Source organism: Candida theae, assembly GCF_024610275.1.
Source record: "Candida theae strain CBS 12239 chromosome Unknown scaffold68, whole genome shotgun sequence".
NCBI lineage: Eukaryota > Fungi > Ascomycota > Pichiomycetes > Serinales > Debaryomycetaceae > Lodderomyces > Lodderomyces theae.
Genome location: NW_026261468.1, coordinates 1 through 25,825, shown reverse-complemented (window position 1 = coordinate 25,825; position 25,825 = coordinate 1). Strand labels below are relative to the sequence as shown.

General features: G+C 39.6%; 9 protein-coding genes across 9 annotated transcripts; 5 read left to right on the top strand and 4 right to left on the bottom strand. All coding sequences in view use genetic code 12, as the record gives it.

The window, feature by feature from the left end:
• Window positions 1-122: 122 nt before the first annotated feature.
• KGF57_004197 (uncharacterized protein) lies at window positions 123-2,030 on the bottom strand (the record flags this gene model as incomplete). Its single annotated transcript, XM_051753680.1, has 1 exon — window positions 123-2,030. One exon carries the CDS (start codon window positions 2,028-2,030, stop codon window positions 123-125), a length of 1,908 nt encoding a protein of 635 aa, XP_051607321.1.
• Window positions 2,031-8,804: 6,774 nt separating this feature from the next.
• Window positions 8,805-10,484, top strand: KGF57_004196 (uncharacterized protein; the record flags this gene model as incomplete). The annotated part of the gene is made up of 1 exon (XM_051753679.1): window positions 8,805-10,484. The coding sequence occupies one exon, from the start codon at window positions 8,805-8,807 to the stop codon at window positions 10,482-10,484; it is 1,680 nt and encodes a 559-aa protein (XP_051607320.1).
• Window positions 10,485-14,034: 3,550 nt separating this feature from the next.
• Window positions 14,035-15,168, top strand: PIR1 (beta-1,3-glucan linked protein; the record flags this gene model as incomplete). Its single annotated transcript, XM_051753678.1, has 1 exon — window positions 14,035-15,168. The coding sequence occupies one exon, from the start codon at window positions 14,035-14,037 to the stop codon at window positions 15,166-15,168; it is 1,134 nt and encodes a 377-aa protein (XP_051607319.1).
• A 1,082-nt stretch (window positions 15,169-16,250) lies between these two features.
• KGF57_004194 (serine/threonine protein kinase) lies at window positions 16,251-20,286 on the bottom strand (the record flags this gene model as incomplete). The annotated part of the gene is made up of 2 exons (XM_051753677.1): window positions 16,251-18,914; window positions 20,005-20,286. The coding sequence occupies 2 exons, from the start codon at window positions 20,284-20,286 to the stop codon at window positions 16,251-16,253; spliced, it is 2,946 nt and encodes a 981-aa protein (XP_051607318.1).
• A 262-nt stretch (window positions 20,287-20,548) lies between these two features.
• On the top strand, window positions 20,549-21,382 carry KGF57_004193 (proteasome regulatory particle lid subunit; the record flags this gene model as incomplete). Its single annotated transcript, XM_051753676.1, has 1 exon — window positions 20,549-21,382. The coding sequence occupies one exon, from the start codon at window positions 20,549-20,551 to the stop codon at window positions 21,380-21,382; it is 834 nt and encodes a 277-aa protein (XP_051607317.1).
• Window positions 21,383-21,446: 64 nt separating this feature from the next.
• VPS28 (ESCRT-I subunit protein) lies at window positions 21,447-22,226 on the bottom strand (the record flags this gene model as incomplete). The annotated part of the gene is made up of 1 exon (XM_051753675.1): window positions 21,447-22,226. The coding sequence occupies one exon, from the start codon at window positions 22,224-22,226 to the stop codon at window positions 21,447-21,449; it is 780 nt and encodes a 259-aa protein (XP_051607316.1).
• Window positions 22,227-22,379: 153 nt separating this feature from the next.
• Window positions 22,380-23,234, top strand: DFG10 (putative polyprenol reductase; the record flags this gene model as incomplete). The annotated part of the gene is made up of 1 exon (XM_051753674.1): window positions 22,380-23,234. The coding sequence occupies one exon, from the start codon at window positions 22,380-22,382 to the stop codon at window positions 23,232-23,234; it is 855 nt and encodes a 284-aa protein (XP_051607315.1).
• Window positions 23,235-23,421: 187 nt separating this feature from the next.
• On the top strand, window positions 23,422-24,783 carry KGF57_004190 (uncharacterized protein; the record flags this gene model as incomplete). The annotated part of the gene is made up of 1 exon (XM_051753673.1): window positions 23,422-24,783. One exon carries the CDS (start codon window positions 23,422-23,424, stop codon window positions 24,781-24,783), a length of 1,362 nt encoding a protein of 453 aa, XP_051607314.1.
• A 349-nt stretch (window positions 24,784-25,132) lies between these two features.
• KGF57_004189 (uncharacterized protein) lies at window positions 25,133-25,825 on the bottom strand (the record flags this gene model as incomplete). The annotated part of the gene is made up of 1 exon (XM_051753672.1): window positions 25,133-25,825. A coding segment is annotated over one exon (693 nt), but the record flags the coding sequence as incomplete, so codon positions are not given.

Sequence of the window (25,825 nt, the reverse complement as noted above, 5' to 3'; positions counted from 1 at the left end):
TTTTTTATTTTTTTACTTTTTATTTTTACTTTTTACTTTTTGTTTTTTATTCTTTTTTTTTTTTTTTTCCTTCACTATTATTTGCAGCAGACGATTCTTATGAAAATTTATGCTAGCTAATTCTACCTGACACGACTAAATGATATGCTATTTACCGAAGATTTTGTCTCGTAATCTGCGTTGCTATTCAAGGAATGAAGACTCGTATTACCAGCAGTATGAACAAACACATGATGACCGCCATTCTTGGGAACTTTGGAAGGTAACGTACCAGACGACCTTGATTTTTTCAATGTGAAATGATTCAAATTGGTTTTGGAAGTTCCTGCACTTGTGGTAACATCATTCTCGGAATTATTCTTGGGTCGATGTATAGTCTCAAAACTCGAGCTCGAGCTCGAGCTGTTTGCAATTGACAGTTCTTGCGGTATGCTGTAAGCTGCACTGTTTGAGCTCAGTGTACTGTTGAAACTGTTGACTCGGCTATTGCTGAGATTGGAAGGTTGACGGGAAGATGACCTTGGTCTTGTTTTCATGGGGCTGGTATCTGATACATTATGCAAGGAGGATGATCTGCTTGAATTGAAAGCAACTTTAGCAGCAATTGACGATGAAGATGATGCAGGACTGGGTTTCAACTCGTGGGACTGGAGTTGGGTATTTGCTGTTACACTCTGTTGACCCGATGCCTCGTCGAATGTGTTTGCCACGGGTGAATTTATCGACGGTAATGTAGTTGGTTTTGATACAGAGGGCTTGCGCGTTCTTGTGTTTGCAGAATAATGATGGTCACTTGAGTGTGCAAAATACGACGAGCCACTAGAGACCGATTGCGGCGATTCCAAATCCCGTTCCTTGTCAATGCTTGAGCTTGTAGGGTCTGCACCCACAGGTGATATAGTGACTGATTTTATAGATGGTGTTTTTGGTGGATTCAACGGGGTCAAGGGAGCAACTGCTCCGTGCAACAGTCCCATTGAATTTCCATGTAAGGAAGTGTGGGATGGTTTCGACGATATGTTTAGTGGAGTGGGCTTGCTACTGAATGTAGTGTTTGATCTCTGGCGCAAAGGATTGCTATTGGTTTCGTTGCTAGTGGTTTTGCTTTGCTCATTTGGTACCGACTGAGAATGTTGTCGCCTGTATGGAGGTCTCGATAGCAGTGGCAGGTTGTGTTGTTGTTGTTGTTGTTGTTGTTGAGACATCAGCACAATTGGACTAGTCAACACCTTGTTCTCCTCTAGTGAGCCTCGTGAGAAATTGTTGGCTCTTTCAGAATCGAGCCAAAGTTGAGTCTTTACTGGTGGTGCAAGTGGCTCAGGTGGTGGTGGTGTGACTAAATCATAGCTTGCTAAACTTCGACTCTTGACATCTTCATACTGTTGAATCAACTCAAAGCTGGAAGCAAAGTCCTTTGCAATCCATCCATTTTTGTTCTTGACATTTTCAAAAGTGTCGATAGCTGCTTTTGCTGTGTCTTTATCCTTCGACAGCCTGATAATATGATTTGATATTTCATACAAACATTTTATACTCCCGTACTGGAAGCATATATGTAGACAAGTATCGCCATTCTCGTCAGCCAAATTGTAATTGGCGCCAAATTCCAACAACAAGTTTGTCCCCTCTTTGAAATTGTATCTGCAACTATAATGCAATGGTGATTGTTTATGAGGTCCTCCTATTGAATTGAGCCATATTTTCCCGGGAAACTCTTGTAATAAATAATGCAAAGTTTGTGAATGATGATGCTCCATAGTCAAATGAAGCACATTCAAATTATCAAAAGTCAACAAATCCAACGTGGTGTACTCATTTTGCAAATTGCCCAATGTCTTGTTGATGAAAGTGATTAAATGGAAACAGATCAAGTAGTGGCCATGATACGATGCATAATGAAGATTGGACCAGCCTTGGTGATTGGGGTCGACATTGAGCCACAATTCAGGGAATCGTGATAGTATTCGCTTGACTATGGCTAAATTACCGGCTATGACGGCGTTTCTCAATCTTGTTGATGGATCTAGCATGTTGACATTGCTGCGACTGTTGTTGTGGGGAGCGGAATTGGTGTGTGTGTATATGTGTGTGTGTGTTGAAGGAAATGAGTTGCACGGGAAATGAAGGAAACGGAAGGGAGGAATGCGGATAACCTTTATCAGTCAGGAGGGATATTCGACGGATGTGTTGTAAGACCGGGTTGTTGAAATGAGGATGATGAAGCTGTATATATAAGTTACCTTTGGCAGAATGGGTAATTGGTGTGGGTAGGTAGATGGAAATGATGTATTTTACTCCGTTGAATTGAAATCCTTCAAAAGATGGAAATCTAACTAAAATTAAAATTCTAAAAGAACAAAAAAAATATAAATTTAGAATTTTAGAATTTCAGAATTTTAATTTTGTTGCACTTTTAGACGTGTACTGTACTAACTACTTTGGCAAGAATTGAATCTCAAATTTCTCGTGAGTGTGTGCGTGCGTGTGTGTGCTTTTGTGCTAAAGGGAAGCACAACTTTGTAACTTCAGTCTTTCACGTCGACACTTCATCAACCCTCCAGCAAAGAGCAAAAGTAAGATCCTATAGATTATATATTGATATTGTTCTATTATTTTTTTTGTTTGTTCTACGTCTATTTATTTCTTCAGCGTTTCTCATTTGGTTTTTTTTTTTTATTTTTTTTTTTCTCCTTCCATCTTATTGTTATGCATTATGCGCATAGAATCTGAGAAAAGACTATGCACCAACCAAACCAGGTGGTTAACTCTTGGTGATAAGACCACAGACAGTGCTTTTTGAAATCCAGTGCAACTTTCTCCTTCTCTCTGCTCAACTTCAAAGTCCGTGCCAAGCAAAAGTGAGATATATATATCAATATAGACCTGAAATTCTCTACAGACGTCTTTATTTTTAGCTCTCTTTGTCTTTTGTTCTGTTTCGTTTTTTCGCAACTTTTGTGTTCGCGACAGAAGATCGTCCTGCTCGACCAGACAAACATCGTGCCTTTTGTATTCAAAACATGTTCTCGAGGATGAAATGCACATGCATATACATGTACAAAAATTATACGAGTTGAGAAAAGTTTAAAAAACGCGTGCCGATAGTTGTCCAAAGTTTTACTATGTTAGAGATGTGATTGTTCACGTGCGCGCTGAATTCGTAATCTGGTGATAATTGTTTGTGTAGCTTAAAAAATAACACACACTCCAATTACATCATTCAAAAGATATAGCTTACAAGATACAACACCAATTTAAGAGTTAGTTTAACGTTTGGCACTAACTACACAAATAGCTGATACACAATTTGTCATAAGTAAGTCCAAGGATCCAACTTTTCTGATCCCTTTGTCAACAGTGTTAGTGAAAAACGCAATCTGTCTAGAGCATACCAATAAAATACAATAAAACAAACAAAAAATGAAATTTTTAGCAGCCAGAATATTTTACAGAGCATGTCAGGTGTATTTGTGTATGTATCTGTGGTTGTATAGCAATTTTTTTATCAACCATCTTTCTTTCTCCACTCCTCTTCATCCATCCATCAAGCATTCATCATCGATTCCACATTGACATTCACATTCACCTTCATCAAAGCTAACCAATATGCATCATCCATCGTGGAGCATCAAATACAAGTCGCCACTGCAGATTCATCAAGTTTTGGTTGGAAACAAAAGCTGTAAAGACAATTCGATATTCCAAAGAGATAGTCTGGTCCATTAGCTCTTGGGGGCGGAACACTGTCTGAATTAGTTGGAAAGAACCCCCCTGTTTTTAGTACTTATTCTGCTGAGATTGAGTCTGGTGGAAATACAGATTTGGCTCTTTGTTCTTTGGTTTCAGGTGTTGAGTTTTTTTTAGTTAGCTGCCAGCAACTTTGAACATCAATTCACTTTCATTTTCTTTTGAGGACGATTGTTACATTTGGTAATTGCAGACTGCTAACAAGTTACAAATAGAAGCATCACTTTGTTATCTTTGTACGGTTGTTAACTTTGACATTAAATTTATCAGATTACTAACTCACACTTTAGCTACATTTGTTCAGCTCAGTTTTACCTTGCTTTCTCGGTGATTATTGAAATTGACATGTTTTAGCGTTTAGACGACTAACTTTACAACTTAGACTCAAAGGTTGTGGTGTTTCAAGTGTCAGATTATTGCCCGACATGCATAAGTGTTGTCAAAATTCCCATTTCAGGTCAAGTGTCTTTCCTGTGGTTAATATCAATGTGCTCTTTCCCATGTTGAACCCCATGTTGTTTTCCCTTGTTTTCTCTATTTTCGCCAGAAATACTATCCCGTTGGTCTTTGTTGGATTACAAGATTTTCCAAGCTAACTCCAATGGGTTTAACCCAGAAGTCCCCCAGTTTTGTTCAATGATTTCAAATGTTCCAGAATCAGCGTCCCAGTGAAGTCCGTTCCAGTTTCCCAATCTCCCTCCATTTCAGTATATAGTTTTTGTGTTTTTTTTTTTTTTTGAATGTTAAAAATTGGTAAGTGCTGTAGAAAGCTTTTTAAGTCTAGTAGTCTTTTTGGCACTTGGGTATCTGCTGCACGAATTGAGGTGTGTATCTGGCGAGTATTGATCCAGATGCGGCAATGAATGTAATAATGACATCTGGTGCTTCGTACTACATCAACTTGGGTAGGCAGTTGTGGTTAATGTAGACGCCAATGAATCAAAAGTATTAAGGGTAAGCAGTACCACTACATGGATTTTGGTTTGCTCCTATTTGATGTATAGGTCTGTTCTTCATGCCTCAGCACAACCTCCCACGTACAGATTGATGCGATGTTCCGCATTTGGCATGCGTCGCCTCCTATGTTGCTTGTGTTGATTTCCACTTCAGTCTCAGTCACATTATAAAGTGAAATTTCACTATCCCCTTCATTGCAACTTGTCGCAAGATACATCTCTGTGCTACCGACTGCCCTTCTGATAAAGCCATCATTGTGGTAATGTGTCATGTCAGTCAATATCAACACAATTTTTTTTTGTTGTTGTCAGTTGTTGCAACTTTCCCAACTCCAACCCTGATCATCTGTACAGTATGAAGACTGCGAATCAAATGAAGCGATTACCTACTTCCCGGAAAGCTTCAAGTGAAGTCTGAGTGTGTGTGAATTTGCCCAACCTGTTGCTGTCTTCCCCCTCAAGGCTGTTACTTGCCACTGGTCCAAACTCAAGACAATCTTTGACACAACTTGCAAAAATAAAACCTTTCGCATCCGAGATGAAAGCAAGTCAAACTTGAAAACTTTATGTATTCACAACGTTTCTCCTCCCTGAGAAAACTATTGGTTTTCAATAGCTTGGTTAGTGGGATGTTTGGAGTGAATTTCATCCAACTTTCGAATTCTCAAGATACGGTCCCAAAGTGATACTTTTGAAGCAAAGCAAACGCAAGCACTTACTAGTAGACATTGAAAGGAACACTGCCATGCGCCTTTACTGCTGTTGTTGTTGTTGCTGATGATGTAGCTGCTGGTCTCTGCTGCTTTCCATTGCTTAGGGGTTGATGATTTTATTCTCAACTAAAAAACACAAGTCCAAGTGATTGATGCAAACTCAACCCTAGTACCAACGTTTTGTTCTGAAAAGTGGCGTATGAAAAGCAAGTAGGCTTCCATTAAGGACAATTTGAATGATATAAATGCCATTATGCTGATAGTTAATAAGGTAAGGTGAAAACTGATTTGACTTAAACTGGGTGGTGCTTCCCCTTTTTTTTTATTATTATTATTTTTTTTTTTTTCTTTTTTGTCGTGTTAGTTTTGAGATTCACCCAACCGGATTCTTTTGGTTTCTTTGATGTCAGTAAAGGATAAAAATCCAGTCTTAGGGGGTCAGTAATGGCATGGCACTTACTTTCGCTGTTGTTCAATATCAGGTTCATGTGCTCTTGGCCCCCTCCCCCCTTTTTTTTTTCAAAATTATGGTTTGATCGTTACACAAACACTAAATATTTTAAGAGCAACCGAGGCTAGTATCGCACCATACTCAATTATACACAGTCAAAGTTAGAGAAGAGATTAGAGCTATAGAGCCGGTTTTAGATTAAGGTTTAGCAGATATGTTGCCAAAAAAACGCACAAGTTGCGTTATTCGAAGCTTGTTTTGGCGTGTGCATTGTCAATACTGAAGGTGATAGCACTATTTTCAATTCGACACAGGATAACCTGTTCAGTTTCGCCGCCTTTCACTAAAATGCACTGTTTGTTGGGTATCTGTGGATACCTACAACCTTTTTCAACCAACAAAAAAAAAAAACCAAAAAAAAAATGAGACCCAGACTAATCACATCCAGAAGCACACACACACAACTATCGATTTCTTTATTATGTATTATAAGTGGATATTCCTTCTTTTGTGTTTGTGCAGCACATGAAGTAGCTCACGATATCTCTTACACAAACCTACATATATACAAAGAGGCTAACTATATGCAGTCTCATACAATATAATATATGTACAAGCAGATTTAGACTCAAAGAGTCTAGGTCGTCAAGCAGTGCCCCTCCCCACCCTCAATCTTATACGACTAGACCCGCTAGTCTACTTTACTCATGCAGAACGGGCAATTTTATCATTCGACGATGATGTGTTTTGGTGAGTAAAACAACCTACAGTTTTAAGATTGCTGAACTAAATCTGGGGGTTTCATTGTGCAATGCAAATTGTGCATTATGGAGCAAAAAAAACCTAAAGGAAGGAAAACAAAAAAAAAAAAAATCTTATGGCGACAAGTATGTGCAGGAGCATTGAAAATCCTGGTTTGTAAAAAGTTACAGTTGTGAATGTGGAGTTGTTACTTTTGTATTGCAACGCGTTCTTGACTTTCCAATCATGTGAGAATGGAAACAAAGGATTGTGTGTGGAAATCGTTATTTCTTTCTATTACGGAATTCCCATTGGAACACGGTCATATTTGGCGGATTTCAAGAATCCACTGTCGTGCACAATTGTTTAGTTTTCTTCACTTTGTCATTCACTTTTATTTTAGTTCTTTTTGTTTTTTTTTTTTTTTTTTCTCGCCTTCGTTTCGTCTTCCCAGTAAGTTTGCGAGGCGTTTTGCTTTTTTACCGCGACCTGCGTTATTTTTAGATCAGATTCAGTAGCACAAAGCTCATAGTAAATTTATCCACTTGAACAAAAGCCGAATACGTAAAGCAGTTTTCTCGGCGAGATTATCGTTAACGGGTATGGCTATTTAGGTGGCTTGTTTGGGATTATTGTTATTTGAGGCGGATGGTGCTTTGTACAACCTTTTTTGTCAATATACTGTTTCCTCAGGCCACCAACGTTAAATTTATGTTCTCATGAAGGTAGCACGTTCACTCCTGAAACCAGATACAGTTTTCAACAACTTAAACAATCTGAGCCTATGAAGTTTCTTTTTTTACTGCAAATGAACACTGAACACGGTGTTGCAACTGTTCGTGTAACTCATTTCTAATCTTTTTTTGCCTCGTCCATATAGATCCAAAAATGAGCCGGTACCGGCAAAGAAGTTGTGTAGAAGTCACAACTTTACATTTCCACAGCAAAAGTAGCACCCAGGGAATAGAAACGTTTACTGTTTCCGCGCATGAAGCATGACCCACTGCGTATATCTGTTCCACTGTATCCTTTTTTCATACATGCGAGAGTGATATTAGTGTAATGCGGCACCACCTTGTTGAGGTTCTAGACATTAATCTCAAGAAGTAGGGCAAATTCTGTGCAGAATTGTTAACAGCTGTGTTTGCAATCGTGTTGCACGTGCAAAAGCGATAACCATAAAAAGTAGTACTTCATTATCTATGCATTAGTGGTTGCCTCTCGCTTAACAGAAAAGGGTAGAGAGCATTCACGAAACAAAATCAGATGTGTAAACTGTGGAAACCAACAATGTGGAAACCAAAGTAATGCTTTGGGTAACACTAGAGCTAAGAGAAAAAAGAAAAAGAAAATACGTAAAGAGGTGTATTTGTGTCAATAACATAAATTGAATTTTTTAGTTTCCTTCGTTGTACTTTTTCCAATACTGTTGTTATAGATGGATCAATTGCCTCTCTATAGGAAATCTGCACATGAAATTTTGGAAATTGTGCATACGCGTTTCTCAGATGAAATAGCTGTTTCAATGGTTATGAGTATTGAAAGCTCATTCCCTCACTGATCTTTGGGATATGTATCTTCTGTTTGTGTGAAGCTATATATTACTCCAAGTGAGATACTACTATATGAACAGATTTCTCTCTGCTGTACATGCCATACATAACCTCCATTTTCTTTTTATTCTATTTTTCACAAGGGTCTCTTATATTTTTTTTTTTCCTATTGTTCTCTGTTTAAGTTTAAACTCAATTTCTTTTTCGTATTGTTTTATTTCCCTCTTAATAGTTTGTTTTGTTCAACTTTTGTTCCTGTTACCCTAATGAACCCAAATTTATACTAAGTTTCTCTTTTATAAATAGTTCACTTAATCTTGTGCACTTGTTTTTGAATAAATTCATAGATATATAGATGTGAAGCTTGTCTTAATACTGCCACCACCACCACCACCACTACTACTACTACTACTACTCACTACTACTACCCCACTTCCCCACCAACCAATACACACACACACTCTCTCTCTTTCTTTCTTTTTCTTTTTGAGTACAGAGATACTTCAAAGACAGCTTCTCACTGAACAGCTTTATCTTTTTTTTTTGAAAAAAAAAAAGCCCCCTTACTTCAACTAAGTTCAGCAAAGGTTGGTGACTTATTGTCGCGGATAATTCAAGACTTGGCCAATCTTGAAGCAAGAAGATGACAGATAGTAGAGGTCAGAATAATTCAAGTGACCCTCCTGGCCGATTTTCCAACAACAAAAACTTCACATCAGATCCTTCATCTTTCAATTCACAAAACTTCAAACCAGAATTAGCTTCACTGAATAGCTCCATACCAATGCAAACTCAAGCAAATTACTCTATTCCTAATCAGGATTTCTCATATCAATTTGGCACCAACCTGCAATCTCAACAATTGCAGTTGAATCAAGTGGGGGTAAATTTATTTCAACCTTACGAGGCTTCACAGTTCCCATCACATACTTTCTTCACTCCTCAACAGCAACAGCAACAGCAACAGCAACAGCAGCAGCAGCAGCAGCAGCAGCAACAACAGCAGCAACACCGACTTGTACTATCGAATCAAAGTTACCATTTGCAGACTCAGTCATTCACTCAAACACCTGATTTGTATACCAACGGTATAGAATCGAATGTACATGCTCAAGATGTAAAAGGTGCTGCCTCTCATACTCAAGTTATTGCACTGAATGTGTCTTGGAGCTCTCCCCACCAACGCTTGGGCATGCAAGATGCAAAGAGAGACTCTTCGATTCCACTTTTCAGACCAGGTTATTCATCTCAATTCGGCGCAACGGCGCTACAACCATCAGAAGTACCAACAATGGGGTCAACAACAACAGCAACAACAACAACAACATCATCATCAACATCATCATCAACAACCTCACATGTATTGTCCTCCTCCCTGCTACATGGAACAAATATGCCCCATTCTTCTCAGGCGATAGGTCGGGATGGATACCAACCGTCGCTCCTACCACCACAACTCGGTGCGTCATCGTTGGAGTCAACATCAGACAATGGCTACGCGTCAGGATTGTCGCCATCCTCGTCAACAACATCAACGACTCCAATAGTACTACCACACCCACCACGAGCACCATCCGAAACCAGAAAGCCACAGCCCAAGAATCTGTCTGTCCTGCGTGAAATGACCCCAGCAACCGCCTTCCGCAATCGGTGTCAAATATGCAACAAGCAGTTTAAGCGTCCTTCATCACTACAAACGCATCTTTATTCACATACGGGTGAAAAGATTTTCACGTGTCCGTGGCACGGATGTGGAAAACTGTTTAGTGTCAAGTCAAACATGACGAGACACTATCGATTACATGAACGGGATCATAAACGGGCTCTAGAGTTGGGTCTGGGTCTTCACTGTGCGAGCTCGGAGATAGTGCGGGCGTTGGGGATATCGTCAAATTCAAATACTCTACGACAATACTTTCAGCCTGTATTGCTGCAAAATCGGGAAGAACACCATCTAAAACAGCAACAGCATCAACAACTAAAACAACAGAATCTACCACAGCAGCAGCTTGAACCGCAACAGTATGTACAGTTACATCAATATCTGCAACAACATTTGCAACCACAATATTATCAGCCAGGTTTAACCACCTTGGTGACACCTCAAATTCAACCGGCAAACCTAAGTCATCAAGATGCTTTGGGCCAGTCGTCTCACCACTATCAAACTTACCCGTCAGTTCCATCTCAGAATGCTACTTTCGCGCAAGCTGCATATACACACAATCCATTAGTTGTTGATGGAAGTGTGCAAAATGAGCACATGGAGGCATCGGACATACAACAATCACCAGCACAAACTATAAAATCTAGACTACCTTAGGGAATTGTAATAATACACATTTTGTAACAGTATGTAACTCGCCAGTGTAACACCGCAAAGTTCAAGAACCCTTTGAGTCTACGGTATTTAACCTGCAAAACCACGTGACTATTATGTTGACTTCTGCACACGACTTTTGAGCCAATCAAACAACAACCAAAAAAGAAAAAAAAGAAAACAAATCGAAGAGCCCTTATATAGTTCAAGCATTATCATCACATACACACACATATCTAAACACGATGGCTGCTGGACATTTAGCTAAATATATACGTCACGCACCGGTTGCAGCTCCACATGTTGCTCCACATATATACTGGGGTGCCAAGCTAATGGGTGCCACTATGTGGTTTTGGATATTCTACAGAATCAAGGAGGATGGACCGGTTATGTTTGGAGTCAAGTTGCCATTCGAACACCATTAGGTGGAAGGACAGGGAAAATGTTATGAGAAGGTGAGGAGGACGGAAAGAAATGGAGAATGGTGCATTTGTTCACTGGCGATGGATTAAACTTCTGATACGATGGGAAGGATGTGCTGAATTTTCTCTGCTATTGAATTGACCGTGGTGAAAAAGTATAGACGGTGTTTATGTGTACAGTATATAAAGTGCAAGGTTCAATTTGTATTTTTTGAGGTTATTTGCAGGGATCTCTCTACTTCTCTACCACATTGATTTATACAAAAGAAAAAATTGGCTCTTGGTTATACACTCCCACCAGTCCGCTTGTGATGCAAAGCTAGACAGTGATCTCTATATTTGGCTCGTGGTTGAGTTGAAGTCCGAAATGGCGGCAAGAAAGGCGAGAAAGATGTATACAGAGAGGTGTCGGTGCAAACTTTGACCGCACTGTCCACACGATATGAGTGATATCAAGCAACAAGAGCTTGTATATAGAAGTAAACCACACATTTAGCTGCTTCGAAAAAAAAAAAAGGCTTAGTAGAATATTTCAACACAAGATCATCACTTATCCTCCCCGGCATGACCAAGATATTTACAAAGTGGGACCAAGGCTGGTATTACATCGGGAGCTAAGGTTTTTTGTGGTTAACAGAAATTTCACACAACCACTGTGGCTTACAAGAAGCAGCTTAAAAGCGGGCCGAGTTTTATGTATCTCCGTGATATCGAAAACTCGCGGCGAAATGAAACGGGAACGCCCACTGTGAGGATGAACTTTCGCAGTAATCAACTCTGAATGACGGATTCAAAAAGGAAAGAAAAAACACAAGGCTTGAATAATTAAAGTAAATTGAAACTCACTCACCTATATCGGCGTTGATGTAGTTGCTTGTGTGGTTTTTGTGTACACCGGGAATATTCGATAGCAGTGATTAAGGAAGAAGAAAGATGTATACGAATGCACGCAATTAGAAATCACGTTGTGGATTCTCAAATTTCAATTGGAAGGATTTCGGTTATTTTTTCTTATCCGTTGATTCCGGTTAACTTCGAGGGTGTTTTTGGTGTTCTGCTCATTCCAAGTAAAACAGGGGTTAGCCTTTCCGTTCTTTGCCTAGTTGGGACACAACGGGGAATGGAAGTTGGAGGAAGTGGTGGCTGTTAGTTATCTGGGAATCGAAGGGGACTGCGATAGAGTTTAGAGTGGATTGCTGTAAAAGAACGAATGATGACACTACGAAGTATATGACATCATAAAAGATGATAACAAAAAGTGGGTAGTGTAAGTAGTGTATAAAAGCGGGTGAAATTGGATAAAAAAAAATGCGGAGTGGCTGGCAGAACAAAAAAAAATAAAAATAAAAAATGCAAAATAAAATAAAATAAAAGTTAAAAATGTAAACAAATCTAAATTTCTATTTTTAAACGACACACACACACGCACACACTTTGAGCATACCAGTAGCAACTGTCTTTTCTCTCGAGGATTGATAAGGCCATTCTAGTAATCGTTTAGAAGGAGTGTTGTTTTTTAATTGCAAGGAGAGACGAAAATCAAAGAAATAGAAATTTAGTAAGATCGAAGATCCACAGTGCAATGACCAATCAGGAAATAGATGTCAGCAACAAGAGCAATTGGTACACTGGCAGCACTACCACAGCTGTTGCTACACCCCGGCAAAAGCATGTGTACCGTTCCTCTCTTCTATTCACAAGATTACAGTATTTTCTACTCCGACCCGTCCTTCTGTTAGCTTCCTCCACCATAAACCTTCATTAGCTCCCCCTTTCGGGTTTATTAATGACTTGCATGAGCAAAAAAAAAAAAAAAAATAAAAGGAATTTGTAAGGTACACTACTACTAACCATAGTTAACGTTTATTTTTTTTCTGTTTTCTCTGTTGGTAGTTCTTTGTTTTTTTTTTCTTCAATTTTGTGGCTGATTCAAACAGCCAGCACAGATCATCATCAATAACAACAACAGAAACAAAAACAGCCAGCACCGATCAATTGAAGTCATTCACAAAATTGTAAATAAGGAGGAAATACAGCAAACAAGCCAGCAGCCAGCATCGATCACAATGCATGACGTGATATCTCTAGATCCCTTTCAAGGAGAAGAGGAGGGAAGAAGGAAGGGGAAGAGAACAGATGACAAATGAAAACTGCAAAGTGAGGGGCTATGCTTTTTGTTTAGTGTTTGGTTCTTTCTGCACACAGTTAAAAATTCTCCTTTGTTGTTTTTACACCCTTTGCTTTGCTGTGTGTGTATACTTTGTTTGTTTGTATAACTCTACTTTACTCTACTCTAACTCTTTCCCTGCTGGTAAATTTTTTGATTCTTTCAGGCTAAATTGAAAACAAACAAACTACTCACTCTCTGTTGTACACTATTAACAATGCACACACTTTACTACTGAAAAGTACAAACCCACTTGTTTCTCAACTATATATCGTCATGGATTAGGAAAATGTAAACAAAACAAGTAGCAAGCAGATTAATTCTCTCGCAAGACAATTCCTTTGCCATTGTCGACTCACACTTCGGTTAACCCATGTCATTGCTTCTTCTACATTTATGTAAATGTTGTAGAGAAAAGAAGATGTTTGATTGGAGTTCAATTGAAATATTGGAAGAGAGCAATAAAACTGCTGCTACTGTGTACTTACTACCTTTATCCTCCCTCAATTCAGTGCAGAGTAAATTTAAAAAATTTAGAAAAACAAACAAAAAAAGACTACAAAGTATTGTGTGAGTGCGTGGGTCGGTGTGTTATATAATAAGCAGCTGTGCATATTGTGTAATGTTTATATTCCTGTCTAAATCACTAAGCTATTACTGTACACAATACAGACAATAGATTGATGATGCAATAATATTGGTTTTAAACCATATACCGCAGTTAAAATAACCAACAAACTAACGAATATGAATGGTCTATATAGCAATTATCTTTTAAATTTCGAATATAAAAGGGCATTGAAATTCCCATCCTTTTTCCAACCACTACTACATCTTCCTTTTCCTTTTCCTTATCCAAGAAAATAATTTCCACCTGTCAAGTCAAACAAAATCTCAACCCTTACATACAATTTTACTTGGCAGTAGTAATACATCACACACATACACACAAAATTATAACATGAAGTACACAACAATCGCTACATCTGCTGCATTTTTAACCACAGCATTGGCGGCTACAGTCCCATCGGCGCCATGGACCACTTTGACCCCAACCGCATCAATCCCATCGGATGCCACCACTGACTACAGCTCGAGTTTTGGTATCCAAATTGAAACCGTTGAAGCAGCATCTGCATTGTCTACTGATTCAGCATCTGACCTTAGCAGCAAATTGGAAACTGCTTCCGCGACACTTGGTAAAAGGGCTGTTGTAAGTGCGTTGTCGGATGGCCAGCCAAATGTTAGGTCTGGTTCATATTCCGTTTTGCCAACCTCAAAATCATCTGTTGCTCCAGTTGCTCAAATCACTGATGGTCAAATCCAACACCAAACCACTGCCGCTGCTGCTTCTGTCGTGAATCAAATCACTGATGGCCAAATCCAACACCAAACCACTGCTGCTGCTTCAGTTGTCAACCAAATTGGTGACGGCCAAATCCAACACCAAACCACTGCAGCTGCTGCCTCAGTTGTCAACCAAATTGGTGATGGTCAAATCCAACATCAAACCACGGCTGCCTCAGTTGTCAACCAAATTGGCGATGGTCAAATCCAACACCAAACTTCTGCTGCTTCAGTTGTCAACCAAATCGGCGACGGTCAAATTCAACACCAAACTTCTGCTAAACCAACTGCTTCTGCTGCTGCTCAAATTTCTGATGGTCAAATTCAACACAAGAACTCCACCGTTGCTGCTGAATCAAGAGCTGCCGCTGCCACTACCCTTTCTGATGGTCAACCACAAGAATCAGGTGCCACATCCGACTCCTCTTCTGACTCCTCAATTCCAAAAGCATGCTCATCATCAAACAACTTGGTTATTAAATTGCAAGATGGTGTCTTGACCGACTCACACGGTAGAATCGGTGCTATTGTTGCCAACAGACAATTCCAATTCGATGGTCCACCACCACAAGCCGGCTCTATCTATGCTGCCGGATGGTCTATTTCCAGCGATGGCTACTTGACTTTGGGCGATTCAAAGGTGTTTTACCAATGTTTGAGTGGTGACTTCTACAACTTGTATGATGAAAATGTTGCTGCTCAATGTAACGCTGTCAAGTTGAAGATTATCGACTTTGTTGACTGTTAAAGAGCTTATCAGCTACTACTACTACTACTACTATAACAACAACAACAACAACATACACAGAGCTATTATGAAATGGGTTTAGAGGGCTAAAAATCATTCTTACTTTTTTTTTTTTTGTTTATTTTTATTTTATCGGTTGGGTTTCTTCACAGGAATATTGACATTGCTGGTCAAAATTCAATTTGGTTGATTTGCTTTTAGCTATACAATCTGCCTTTTTTCACATCGTCATTCTTCGGTTTTTTTATCTTTGCATAGAGTTTGGTTTTGTATAACGAGAATAATATATACAAAAGTCTCAATATTGAAAGGGTACTTCTCTTGTAATGATTTATAATTTGTTATTTGTTATCCTATTTGAGGAAATATTGTGCGGCTTTGGTGAACACTATGCTACATGCAGGAAATTCAACTTTTTGTCTGTTCCTTAAATTTCCGATTTTGAATTGAGTTTTTATTATTTTTTTTTCTTTTTTTGTGGCGAAGTTTCAACGAAGTGTTGCATCGACGACACAAAACGCAATCCAAACTAAATGCAAAGGGCTTTTAATATGAAGGGAAAATAGGAAACAGTTGTGCTGAGTGAAGCAGAGTATTTGATACATACGAGGTATTTGGAAATTGACCAAACTGAGTATAGGTTTCACTCTTTGTCTCCCCTTTTCGATTGTTGTTGCTCTCTTCTATTGTTTTAAAAAATTTCAGGAACACTTTCCCTTTTTCGACAAATTGGCAATAAAAACAGACAAAAAAAAATAACTAAACAGCAAGAGCAAAAACAAGAACAAAGAAGGGAACAACCAGCATAAACAAAAGGGATGCAAACTGCACAGCCGATAGAAGACATTGCAAGCCAAACATAGCCTCAATTTGTTGTCATCTTTGAGCTTCTCAAGTTTTACTCGCACAACTACACAGACTCACAACTTTCTGCAAACGCAACGTTTTATTTTGGTATAGATTTTTGTAACGGCGTGTATCTACGTAATAAAATCCAGAAGAAAAACAACAAAACAGAACTCTTCAAAGCTCAGCAAGTCTCTTTGTCATAATGTTTACCACGATAGAGCTTGTGTACCCTCTCATCTTCTCAAAAACCCCTTTTTTGGCGTGATTGGCTCAGTTGAAGTCATGGTATAAGCGACACTGGTGTATGCCGTAGTCTTTTCAGGGTTGTAAACAACTGACGAGTCAAGAGTCATTCCATTACCAAAACCGCCATCGCCACCGCCATCGCCACCGCCACCGCCTCCTCTACAGCCTCCTTCTCCTTGTGTTGTTTCTGCTCCTGTTGCTGCTGCTGCTGCTGCTGCTGTGGTGTCCTCACCTAATCCAACTAATTCGTCACCATCGCTGTATCTCAATGTGACAGAATTGAAGTTGGCAAATGGATCATTAGGATCATCCTCGGGGACAGAGTAGACGTCTGCATTTGCATCAGATGTATCTGCTCCTGCTGCTGCTCCTGTGTGACCATTGACGACCCCATTTGCTTCTCCTGCATCTTTGTTATCACGATGTTTCTTTGATTTAGTCAATACGGGAATCATCGGTGGTTTCTGATGTCGCAACAAAGCCCACTGAGTGTTTTTGAAAAATACATGATTCTTGATCTCAGAAGCACCAGTCTTCGACCCCAATCGTTTATCTTCCTCCTTTATCAACAATTTCTTGATCAAATTCTTACAATTTGAAGAAACTGATTGTTGTGTGGGGACAAGATCAAATCGAACATCTCTCTTGAGCACATTGGCAAATGTTTTTTTACGATCATATCCCTTGAATGGAGTTGTTCCATACAACATTTCATAAATAAATATTCCCAACGTCCACCAATCAACAGCACTGGTATGACCCTTGCCTCGTATAACTTCAGGAGCAATGTACTCCTCGGTGCCGACAAACGAATTTGTCCGAAACCCATCAATGCAAGCCTTGGTGTCTAATGTCGGACCATGGTGTGGCGAATACGCACCAGGCGAAGATAGCGACAATCCACTCTTGCTGAACGCAATTTCGGGGTTTTTGGCATGCTCACTTCTCTTGGACAAATCGAAATCACTCAACATAATATGTCCCGATTGGTGCAACAAGATATTTTCAGGTTTCAAATCACGATAGATGAACCCCATCAAATGCAAGTACTCCAATGCGGCAGTTACTTCAGCTGCATAAAACTTGGCATCGTTTTCTGAAATCGTCTTTGATTCTCTAGTTTGTAATGCACGGAAAAACTCACCACCCATACAATACTCCATGCATAGATAAAGATAATTTTTTGATTGGAATGAGTGATATAATGTGACAATAAATGGGTGGTTTGAAGTTGCCAAAATCTCCTGCTCAACCAAGGCACGTTTAATCTTGTTTCGTTCAATCATCTCCTTTTTGCTAAGAATCTTCATTGCGTATAGTCTATTTGATTGTAAATCCCGAACAAGGTACACTTTACCCACATCACCCTTGCCCAAAAGTCTAATCTTTTCAAAGCTTCCCGGCCCAACCTGAACATCAACAACACGAGTGGCCGCGTGTGAATAAGTGCGCTCTCGTGTTAATGTACGCGGACGTCCCGTAATTGTAACTTCCCCAATATGTTTACTCAAATCAAATGGTTCTTGTTTGTTCACAAGTGATGGAGATGACGGGGACGTCACATCTGCTGTCGATTTGTCATTCATCAATTTATGCACAAGGGGTGCTGAAGCCACACGTCGAAGAGCTTTTTGAAATGGTGATGGCGGAGGTGTGACCACAGCTTGTTCCTCTTCTCCTTCCACGCGCATTGGAGCACCATCCAACCTTGGTGGTTCGAGATATGCCGATTGGTCTGATCCACTCTTGGTGTTGGTTATATCATCCTCCTCCGAGTCCTCGTCACCTGAAAATGACGATTGGCTGTAATGAATCTTTGGTGGTGGTTGCAACACGCCATGCTCTGTCAATGAATATACAGAGTCGTTATGCCTCAAGGATACAGATAGTTCGGACTTGTTTGCTGTTAACAAATTTGTTTGTTGTTGTAGTTGGGGCTGGGCGTATGTTAAATGTGGAGGAAGGCCCTGGTGTTGAAAGTAGGGATTTGAGTTAATCACGGGACTTATTCCTTCTCCCAAGTCATGAGACTCTGGCGGTGGTGCATCAGTAATAATCTCCGGTAGTTTAGGAGGCAGAGGCGTAGGTAAATTGTTGCTGACAATGCTTGATGATTTTTTGTGATTCTTAGCAAGGTCCTTAGCGCTCAGTCGAAATGGAGAGGACATGGACCTCTGTCTTTGAGCCTGTGTTTTAGAGTCTGATGAGGACACAGATGTCGAAGGGAAACGAAAGATGTTTTTCAACTTGTTCATCCCTCCATTTTGGCCATTGCTGTTGTGTCCATGATCTGAGTGAGCACCAGATGCCGTTGATTTTGAAGAACTATTATCTGATGTGTTGCCAGTCCCGTTGGTAGTGGCAGTGTTGGATGCATCATGGTCTCTGTTGAATAAAAATCGAGATATAGATATCGACCTGTTTCGCAGACGTGACTGTGGACGCATTTCTGGACTATTGCTGTTTGAGCGGGTTTCCAGGCTCAGAGTTAAAGACAGGTTAGTGCCGTGTGGTGGGCTGCTATTATTGCTGCGACTATTAGCAGTGCTATGACTTGATGTGAAGGTATCTGACTTGTCATCGTTGTTGATGTTGTTAGTGGTGGAGGTGGTGGTGAAGTTATTCTGAAATAGGCTCAAGTTAACCATAGCCTATGAGTTTTTGCAAGCACTTCCAAAATCAATGCTTGGGTGTATAAAGAATGACAGGAGGAAATAAATGCTTTAAATGCAATTCTATTCTAGATAGATCTGCAATAGTAGTAGAGTCTAATGTCCCAAGTGTGGAATATAATCTACCTTCGTATGTCCCTCCCTCTTTTCTCCTTTTTCGATCAAAATGAAATTAGTAACATTAACAACAACAACAACAACTGTAGTAATATCCGAGAAACAAAAAAAAAAAAAAAGAAAGAAACGAACAATCAGCAAATTCACCAACAGAAATAATGAGGCGAATGGACTGCATACAAAAAACCTAATCCCAAGTACACACTTTATATAAATGGAGATGGAAAAGTGTGGTCAATTTCCTTGCTGCACCGTTGCAGGTGTATTCTGCATTCACTTAGTAACTCTCCATGCTAACTTTGGAAAGATTGAAAGGAGTGTTAGACCCCAGCGCAGGTCGTGTACTTGTACCCCCACATGAGCACAAAAAAAAAGATATATATATATATATTAAAATAAAAAAAAAAAAAGATAAACAAGAAAAAAGCAAACAAAAGAAAGAAAAAAAAAATGAAAAAAAATGAAAATGATCTCCTGTCGCAAAAAGAAAGGTAATGTCGTAAAATTTTATACGACATGAGAACGGCTATGAGTAGTGCTTGCGTATCATCTCACAACACCGTGCCTACAAATATGGTTGCAGCTTCTGCTCTACAAGGACTTTACAGCACGGTATATTTCATCTATTCAGTACCTTTCTGCAGGTCTTCTCAACAATACTATACGACGTTTGAACCAGTACTACGTAAACTCAATGATCCAACTTCTCAAGTTTCAAAGGTAGTCGTCTCCCGATATACAAGCTAAATAGCTGCACCACAACATTGCATTGAAATATCAACATGATTTGTCCCTTCGTTCTTGTCTCCCCCTCGTGGAACCTCCTAGTCTCAACTCTTTCTCAATTCGCGAGATGTGGTGGTAAAAGAAAGTTTGGTATCGAATTCTTAATGTAATAGATATGATGACAGTGATTGCAAATCATCTTACCTTCAATCAACTGAGTTTCAACCAATAAGGTATGTAGATCCCTTAAAACAACTTGATCATCTTCCATAATTGGATCCAAACCCTCTGGTTTAGTTTGCGGAAGTGAATCATTTCCCAAATCTTTAGCTACTGATATTACAGCATTCCAGTCAAGCTTATCCAACATGTGTACTATGAACTCGGGTTTGAACTCTTGTTCTTCCTGTACTAATTGACATTCTTCATATTTCAATGGAAACGAATCAGTTGATGATTGACAACTCTTAACGGCACACTGTACAAAGTTGGTTGTTAAGAACTTCATGTTTGCGCAAATAGTATAACAATGCTGTTTGCTGGTTAATGGTGTGTGGAGACAAGCAATCTTTCCTTGTGGTTATTAAAGCTAGATCTATGGTGATGAGCATTCTCTCATAAATTTTTTCTCTCCTTTTGTCACTCGGTTGTCGTATATTTTTCCTCTACAACACGACACTGCTCTTCAACAAAATTTAGACAAACAATTTTTGAGTGGCAATATCAGAGCTTTCCACATTCAAACACACACACACACACTACTTCACGAGATGTCACTCCAAAAGCTCACTGCTGAAATATACAGCGTCTACGACAAACAGGACTATCAAAAATGTCAACAGCTTCTAGCTCCCATCAAAATTGAGTTGATCAAACACAACTTGTTGGTGCCTTTGACTACCAATACTGAAACTCAAGACCAAATCAATGATCTTAAAATAGCTCAAAGAATATTGGAAATAGGTGCATTATCCTCGTTACTTACAAACAACTACGCTGGATTTGAAAGCTATTTCGCCCAATTGAAACCATTTTACACAAATGGCAAAATTCACAACTTGAACAAACCCCATGTCAATACCGATAGCACCAAAATCATTTCATTGTTTTTGTTGTACCTTTTAAGTCAAGGATCCATCTCCAAGTTCAATGTGGAGTTGGAGATGATTTACAACTCAAGGCAATACGATGTTGAAAACGACAAGTTTTTGAAATTCCCCATTGAATTGGAAAGAAACTTGATGGAGGGAAACTATATCAAGATTTGGAATTTGTTGAAAGAAGAGAAAAACTTGCCATGTAAAGAATTTGCCCATTTTGCTGACACTTTGACCAATGCTTTGAGATTTGAAATTGCCAAAAGTTTGGAAAAGACATATGATTCTATCCCAATTTCCAATTGCAAAAGTCTCTTGTACTTACCCCAGGAATTGAGTGACGCAACATTTGAGCAAACATTGAAGGAATCTTTGGATTTGACTAATTGGAAATTCGACAAAGGTGTGATTTATTTCGCTAGAGTTGAACATGAAGAATCTGTTGATAATGAATCAATCATCAAAAATGTGTTGGGTTATGCCGAACAAATCGAATCAATCGTATAGAGAACATAGAGAAGTGAGATAAATGTGATTAGCTCTCCCCCCGCCCCCTCCTTTATTTTATTTTTTAATGATTTTCTAGAGAAATATAGAACCCTTTGTAAGCAGTGTCCAAGTCATTCAAAAACGTATCTGACTCCTCTTGCGATAGCTCTTTTTCCAAATTATTAATTTTGATTAACCAGTTTATCAATTTTGATTTGCCGTTAAACTCTATGCTCTCGTTGAACTCATTGAGGTTGACCACCAAGTCACTCAATAATGGATGTAGTTGGTCTCTAGTTTTGTAGTTGAGCTTGACTGCATCCATACAAGTGATAAAATTGCCAGTAATCTCAGCAATCAATCTAGCGTTAGCCCTACTTGTGGCACTAGAACTTCCTCCACCTCCAAATACTGTTGTCGTTGCATCACTAGCGTGATCAACTGTCGATGGAACTCCACTTATTAGTCTATTCGCAGCTTGTGGACAGTTTAAATTGAACTTGGAAGTGAAAAGGGCTAAGAAATTCGACAAGTCGGGAGATAAGTCCGGCATGAGTTCTCGTAGCACGGGTAGTTTTGACTCATCAAACCCTTTTAGTATTATTTGATATTGATATATTAGTCTATACGCAGTCGACGTGTACCTTTCCTTCTCAGTAATGTAATCTTTCAAAAATGAATTCTCCAATACTTCAATTGAAACTAGGATTGAGCTTATCTCAGCTAATGAATTGTATACAGCCTTGCTTATTTGTGATTTGACCAATGATGAACGAGTTAACTCTTGGTTAAACTTGGTTGATTTGGAGGAGATTGTGAATGAGGTTGATGCTGTGGGAGCATATTCGGGTGGATAAGACATGGGGGGAGGTGCACGGTACCGATGAAGATTTCACTTGTTTCTGGGTTGGTGTAAGTACTGGCGGGTGAATTCTACCACTTTTATATTTTTTTGTATGTATTTCGCCATAACTTTATAATACATTTTCTACCTCACATCTTAACACATACATATATGAATATTGCTACTACTTACAACCCACAATTACTTGTTTCGCTAACTTATTTTGCTTTAACATCGGGTGTCTTGGCTGTCAAATATGTTCCATCGTTGAAAAGGTTATTGAACTACGGTAAAACAGCACCAGACTCCAATTCTAATGGCAGCGACACGCCTTCAGAAGTGATTGACATTATAGCCAAACATGCAGTAGTACGCAAGCTGTGGTTTACTCATTTCTACATTTGCTTATTCACTCTATCCACTGCAACCTATTTCAAGGCATGCCATGAAGCTATCATTGGTCACTCTAATGAAACTTCTTCCGCCACATACAAGAATTTGGCCATCATCAACAAACTACTCGTTATTCAAGGTGCAAGAAGAATGGTTGAGAGTTTCGTCGTGACAAAGTTTTCGCCTGTATCATACATGAACTTTGCTCACTACGCTGTCGGAATGTCTCATTACGTGTTAATTGCATTGGCAACATACTTGGGCTTATCGGGGAATTGCGCCGGAAGCGCCGCATTAACCATTGTGGATTACTTTCTTGTTGCTGTCTTTGGAGTTGCTTCGGTACAACAGTTTTTAGCCCACTCTCATCTTGCCCATTTGGTGAAGTACTCATTACCTAAATTCAAAGTGGTGGCATCTCCGCACTACCTGTATGAAGTCATCATCTATACAGTCATTGCGATATTTGGTGCTAAAAATGGCTTGGGCTTGACCTCGTTGATGTTTGCATCTGCTTGGGTTTTTGTGGTTACCAATTTGTCAGTGTCTGCTGTGGAAACGTACCGCTATTACCAAGTAAAGTATAAGGAGGACTTTAGTTTGAAGTGGGCCATATTTCCAGGAATTTTGTAGTTTGGTGAGTTAAGTAAGTTCAGTAGTAAATGTTTCATATTTGTATGAGATATGGCGGGGGCAGATTGGGGGGGGAGGTGAGGGAAACCAAAGCGAAGTTGAAGAACGCGCTTCAAATATTTGTGGCATTTCCGTTTATTTTGTCTTACAACATCATCCGTCCCCATTTCATCACCATCGCTGCTAAATGCGGTTTCAGAACTCATCAACTGGCTCACAGAAGCAGGAATATCCACTCACTATCTTTCTAGAACCCACAGCTTCAACTATTGTGTTTGGTTGTGCGGGAATTCCTCGAAGCATACCTAGAATCGAATCGATTATTCACATTAGGACAGCCAATGGCTCTCCGTTTCTAATAAGATCAGTTTCAATAGTGCTAATAACTCGACAGAAAGTGACTGTACCTGCAAAACTCGGAAGTACTGAAGCTTTCAAAGAGTTTAAAATCTTTGAAGATCCAATGGCATTCAGACCAGTAAATGGATTCTCACAAAATGTACTAGGGGTGGATTTGCCCGTCATGATACCAGTTCCCAAAGATGTGATACCCAGTGGCTACCTGTCTACTTTAGGGGTGTCGACTATACACTATCTCGCTGTCAAGGTGGTGACAGGGGAGAGCAGTGGTGTTGAGTCATCCTATATCGACACTTTCCCAGTTGTTATCAAAACATACGACACATTACCGTTATATCGGCAATACAATGAGCCTCTTGTGGAGCAGAGCAAATCTGCAGACAATCAAGTCTTGGCTCAGGTTACTATGCCCACTACTTCTGTCGGTCCTGGTGATCGCCTTGAATTGCATTGTAAATTGCTGGCAAACTCAGCAAACAACAAGGTCAAGAAACATCTAGCTGTCAAACAAATCACCTTTCAATTGAAGGAAAATTTAGAGTGCTATGATGGAGGTTTACCTCCAAAGAAGGAAAATAAACTTTATACCACAACATTGCAGATGAACAAAGAACTCAACACTCAGGGAGTGGTTGAAAAACTTGGTATCAAGTTCCCACAGCACAACGACAACTTGGAAGTCTACTATGACCCAGAGGTATACATTATTGAAAATGAAGTTGCACAAGACAACGAAACTACAGTCATTGAATCGACAAACATTGCAACTCACAAAATAGTTGACCGAATCCCCGAGGGTCTACCCATAACCCACCTCCAAAGTTTCACCGCATCTGGAAAATTTTACTCAATTAAGTTTGAACTAATCTTGAAGATCAAACTATCAAAAGCAAAAGACTTTGATGTTCATTTACCTCTAACTGTTTGTCCATTTGATAGAAAATCGAGTCAAAACATACTTCAATGGATCATGCATGAATGCGAAGTTGCCAAAGCGAGGTTTGGTCGTGAATTTATTGATCGGTTCTTTTCTGCAACTAGTTACGATGCAATTTGCAACTTGATGAATCGATACAAGTCGGCTCCAACGGTGTACAAGAATTGCAAAGAAGATTGGATAAAATTGGGGTTTCTTGGAGAAAAATTTGGCACTGGTGACACCAAAAACTCCATATCCTATATAGAATAGTGAAGTTATTGAGTACAGAAATAGCTATAGCAGTTTGCCTTAGCTCTGCACAGGAAGCTTCCCTTAAGCATCCTCTTCATGAGATCGAGTGTTAACAATGACCCTGTCTGTCACTGTAATAATGTAAATTCTACAACATACATTCTTTTTAACAAAATCAAAGTAATTAAAATAAACACAATATATAAACCGAAACAAAATAAACACAATATATAAACCGAAATAAAATTAAAACGACATGCAACGTCACAGCATGTTAATTTACTTGATAGACTGCATGGAAAAGAAGTCGTAAAACTAAGAAGAAACTTGAAGAAAATAAACAACACGTTGGTCACGTTAAAATGACCTAGAAAAGAACGGAAACCATTGCAGCTAAAGCACTGAGGATCCATGAAATTTTCACAACTGAACCAGCACCCTCGTAAGTCGAGATGGAAACAGATGAAGGGGACAAGCCACTAGTTTGTTGTGTCAAAGTAGACATGCTATTAGTTTGGCTGCTGCTTTGACTAACTCCTAAAGTAGTTGTAGATCCAGCGGACGCACTAGATGAAGCTAATGTGATCGGCTCCCAGCTATCCGTCAGTTCACCAACAGCTGCTGTAACCTTTGGGCCTTCGGAGCTATCTGCTCCTGTACCCCCAACCGTATTTGATACGGAACTTTGAACTCCATTTGTCGCACTCTTTGAAACAGTAGGAGCCAGAGTGTCCACGGCAGAAACCGAAGTCTTTGTCTTTGTCGGTGACACTCCTATAATTTCCAGGGACAATATAGTGGTACCAGAACTTGAAGTCTCCACGGGTCCTGGTCCACCAACAAAAGAAGAGGTAACATCAGGAGAACTGTTTCCGGAACTGGCATTCCATCCGTGTGGACCAAACTGGGATACAACTGCGGATGTCGGAACACTAGCAACACTTTCCAGTCCAAAGGTGGTGATGGTGGTCAACGAATCACCGCTTTGTGAAACAATACCAGAGTCTGTCTCAACAGATCCATCTGGGTTTGTAGTGGTCCAGGTGGTGGTGTACTCAGT